Source organism: Solanum verrucosum, unplaced genomic scaffold (genome assembly GCF_900185275.1).
Source record: "Solanum verrucosum unplaced genomic scaffold, falcon-dt-bn FXZP01000199.1, whole genome shotgun sequence".
Lineage (NCBI taxonomy): Eukaryota > Viridiplantae > Streptophyta > Magnoliopsida > Solanales > Solanaceae > Solanum > Solanum verrucosum.
In genome coordinates this window covers 807,914-811,547 of record NW_026020049.1, presented here as the reverse complement: position 1 = coordinate 811,547, position 3,634 = coordinate 807,914, and the positions used below count along the sequence as shown (strand labels likewise).

General features: G+C 34.7%; 1 protein-coding gene across 1 annotated transcript; it reads right to left on the bottom strand.

Moving 5' to 3' along the window:
* Positions 1-2,209: 2,209 nt before the first annotated feature.
* Positions 2,210-3,196, bottom strand: LOC125823059 (PLAT domain-containing protein 3-like). The gene is made up of 2 exons (XM_049502470.1): positions 3,074-3,196; positions 2,210-2,785 (listed from the first exon to the last, which is right to left on the bottom strand). The coding sequence occupies exons 1-2, from the start codon at positions 3,194-3,196 to the stop codon at positions 2,321-2,323; spliced, it is 588 nt and encodes a 195-aa protein (XP_049358427.1). The 3' UTR covers positions 2,210-2,320.
* Positions 3,197-3,634: the final 438 nt, after the last annotated feature.

Below are 3,634 nucleotides of genomic sequence, written 5' to 3'. Positions count from 1 at the left end.
GTGCTAATTACACCAGAGGAAAAAAAAGGTGAGTTTTCCCCACCTATCTAAGCTTTGGTGGGAAGAGTTACTCGATGCCTGCACTAGTGGCCGGTATGGAAAAATAGTTGAGGTTCATGCAAACTGGTTCGAATATCACCATTATTTAAGTAAAAAAAAAATAGCAAGGAAGGATGGAGAAAGTATCCACTTCTCTCTGCTAATAGATGAGATACTAAAACAAACACTGTGATCTATGATCAGTAAGATGGCCTCAAATATGAGCAATAACATAATCTCCCATTCTGATAAATAGATTCACCATGGGCAGCACAGCAGCAATTACAGGCACCGGGGTAGAAGCTGAAAATATGAAAGAGCGCCTCTTAATTGTATCAATTGCTTCCATTTCTTGCTGCTCATTTAGCATTTCAACCCCAAAAAGGAGTATTGTAAATAATTTCATATTCATAATAATGGTCAACATAACTATCTAACCTGCATGTACCTACCTTGTAGTCCAATTTCTTTATTTTTTTTGTTCTTCTCAAAGTAAAGGCACCTATGATCATTGGATTGTTCAATATATATGTGCTGCTAGTTGAGGGAGAACTCAACATGTATAATAGAAATGGAAGCAAATACAACAGACAAGGTATTGGCTTTTGCATGGATAGATTTCTTCAACTCAAGTTTCAGGGATATAGAACCAAGTATTATGTGTGTACCATACAAATAAAGGTAAGCAATGCCAAAATCTTCAACATAGACTAGTTGAAGTTCTCATGACTAGCACCAAAGTGTTATTCAATTGTTATCTGGCATCAATGTTGGGACTCTCAGTAGTGCATAAAAATGTTTTGCTCCTAAATGCAAGTCTGACGTCCATAAAGAAAATTAATGAACATGAGATAAGATACATGCAGGCAGTACTTGACAACATTAAATCAGATAGCATTTGCATCAAGTTTCCTTTGTTCTTCCAACAGTTGTACCTGCATGCTATGTATCCACCATGGCAAATGTTCGCCAGAATGAAAGATATGACAAGGAAAACCCGCAGCCGCTATCCTTTGGATGCGCACAGGTAAAAATCCCGTGTAATAGCTTGCAAACCACACAAGAGAGGTAACCCACAACAGGCAAGCCTGGTGTGACGAGCTCGACCCAGAAGGCAAACTTCTTGCTTTCGTTGGCAAGGTGTTTCGAACTTGAGACCTGCGACATGAAAGTCCCAAACCTAAACCACTTGGCCACCCTTATAAATGTTTTTTTTCCTCACAATTCATTTCTAAACATTATTTTGGGCCCAGATGCTACATGTCCTCTGTTAATTCATCACTTTGCTATGTCATTGCTCATTGGCGAGTGTACACACTTTATATTTTCAGTTAGTTGTCAAAATAGTGTATAATAGGTATATCTTGAGACCATACATTCTTCTCCTGGAACCAGAAAGAAATTGACTCGAATATACACTTTTTGTTCAATAATATTTGTTCATTATTGATTTTACTTACTTCTTAAAAAAACTCTAAATAAAATGGTAACTTTACTATCTTACCTTTGAATATACTAAATATAATGTCTTAAAAAATGTAATAGAGAAATGACTATAGTTAACGATAACGATAAATTAGGAACTAAGGAGTCCTTCGGTTTGAATACAAGTTATGATGAGATTAGTTATGATGAAATAAGTTATGGTAAAATTATTTCTTATTGAGTGTTTGGTTTGTTATATTCAAAATAATATGCATTCCATAAATTTTAAGAACATATTATCTATTTATAAAAATACCCTTCATGAATGTGAAAAGCAATGTATAAAAGAAGTTTAAAGGATATCTTTGTCATTTATCTATTTTATCACGGGATAAGTTATTCTGGGATTATTATACCACACAATGAGAGAGATAACTTATCCCGATACTAATTTATTAATCCCGAATAAGTTATCATGAACTTACCGACCAAACAACAAATTAAATGGCACTATAATTTAATCGCAAGACTATTTGATGTTATCCTTCACACCAAACATTCCCTAAGTGTGAAATTATCTATTGATTTCATAATGTGGACAAGTATTATTGAACATAATATAGTGGACAACTATTGTTGAATCTAGAACTAATCTCAGAACTACGTACGTAGTTAGTACAACTATCGTTTGATTAAATAATTATGGAAGTATCTGTTAGTTTTTAGTTTAAACAAACAAGAAAGGAAGTCTTAAAGAAGAAATTTTATTTCAACAAAGTTGGAAGGAAAACAGAGTCAAAAACACACATGTAGCTCTCATTTCACGTTTCCATGATGAATTCACAACAAGCCAAAACTATTCTGAAGCAGACCTAATGGGCTTATTACCCACAACAAAACGCCTAGCATGATGCCGACTCTTCTTTTTACAGCCATCAAGAGAAACAGACAACTCATAAGGAGGTGCATCATAAGCCAACCATTGTTCCACATAGAATATGGTTTGACTACACTGCATGTGAGGACCAGTGAAAGTTGTCTCAACATAATCCAAGAACCATCCATGGTGGTCACCAGATCCATCAGAAGTAACATTAAGTTTGCAAATTGGTGTGCTAAGACATTTGCCTCTACCAGTGAAGATATCCACATTACCCCTTTCGTAGTAATCATAATTTGGACCCATTAAACCCCACTTTTCAAGATCTGGAATCCATACTGATTTTCCAGAAGCATCGCCTAGTGTAACGCTGATTTTGGAGTCAGTTCCACCCTTTATGATTGAACCAGTTCGAACATACAGAGTATACACACACTCTTCCTGCAACACGTACATTGTTAATCAATGTTTTCTTGTCAAATCCAAATACTCAGGAATCAATTCACGGGTAATGAAATGAATAATACAGATTCAGATCTCAACGAGCAGGGATCTAAAAATGCAAGAAAAAAAAAAGCAGATGGAGGAATGGAATTTGGATGATGAATCAATAGCATTAGAAAAGCAATGCAATCAATAGTGAAGAGCTGGAATAGAAAGATGATCAATAGCGAGTTTCGATGGAAAAGCATTAAATTAGTTAAATGAAATGAAGAGGGAGGGACTTACAGATGAACCAGCTGCAGCAATACGAGCTGAAAGGAAGAAAGTGAAAGCAACAGCAATGAGCAAGTGGAGACTCCGCATTTTCTCTTTGATTGGCTTCCTCACAGTGGTGGTAGCACACTCCATTATAAGGGGCCGCGTCATTACAGCTTGCTCTACGAAAAAGTCAATAGTCCCTTTTTTTTTCCCTTTTAAATTCGAATTCGCTGGCAACACTTGTTATTAGAGAGAATACATTTTTATTAGTTAATTATATTTTTATCACTTATTAAATGTAATAGTAGTAGTTACTATTGTTTTAGTAAATATTAAATATTGGTTTAGCTGTCCATAAACGTAAATTTTATTACCCTTTCTTTTCTTAAAATAAAAGGGTTGAAAAAAAAAATGTATTAATTTGGAGGTAAATATGAATTACTTCACTTATTCTGTCATCACATGGTCAGATTTATTTAGACAATACTTAAAAACTGTTTAATTGTTCACCTACTCCATCCGAACATAATTTATTTAAAAAATAGAGAGGATAAGAAGATCGACACTGTTGTCATAAGCAGTATTCAT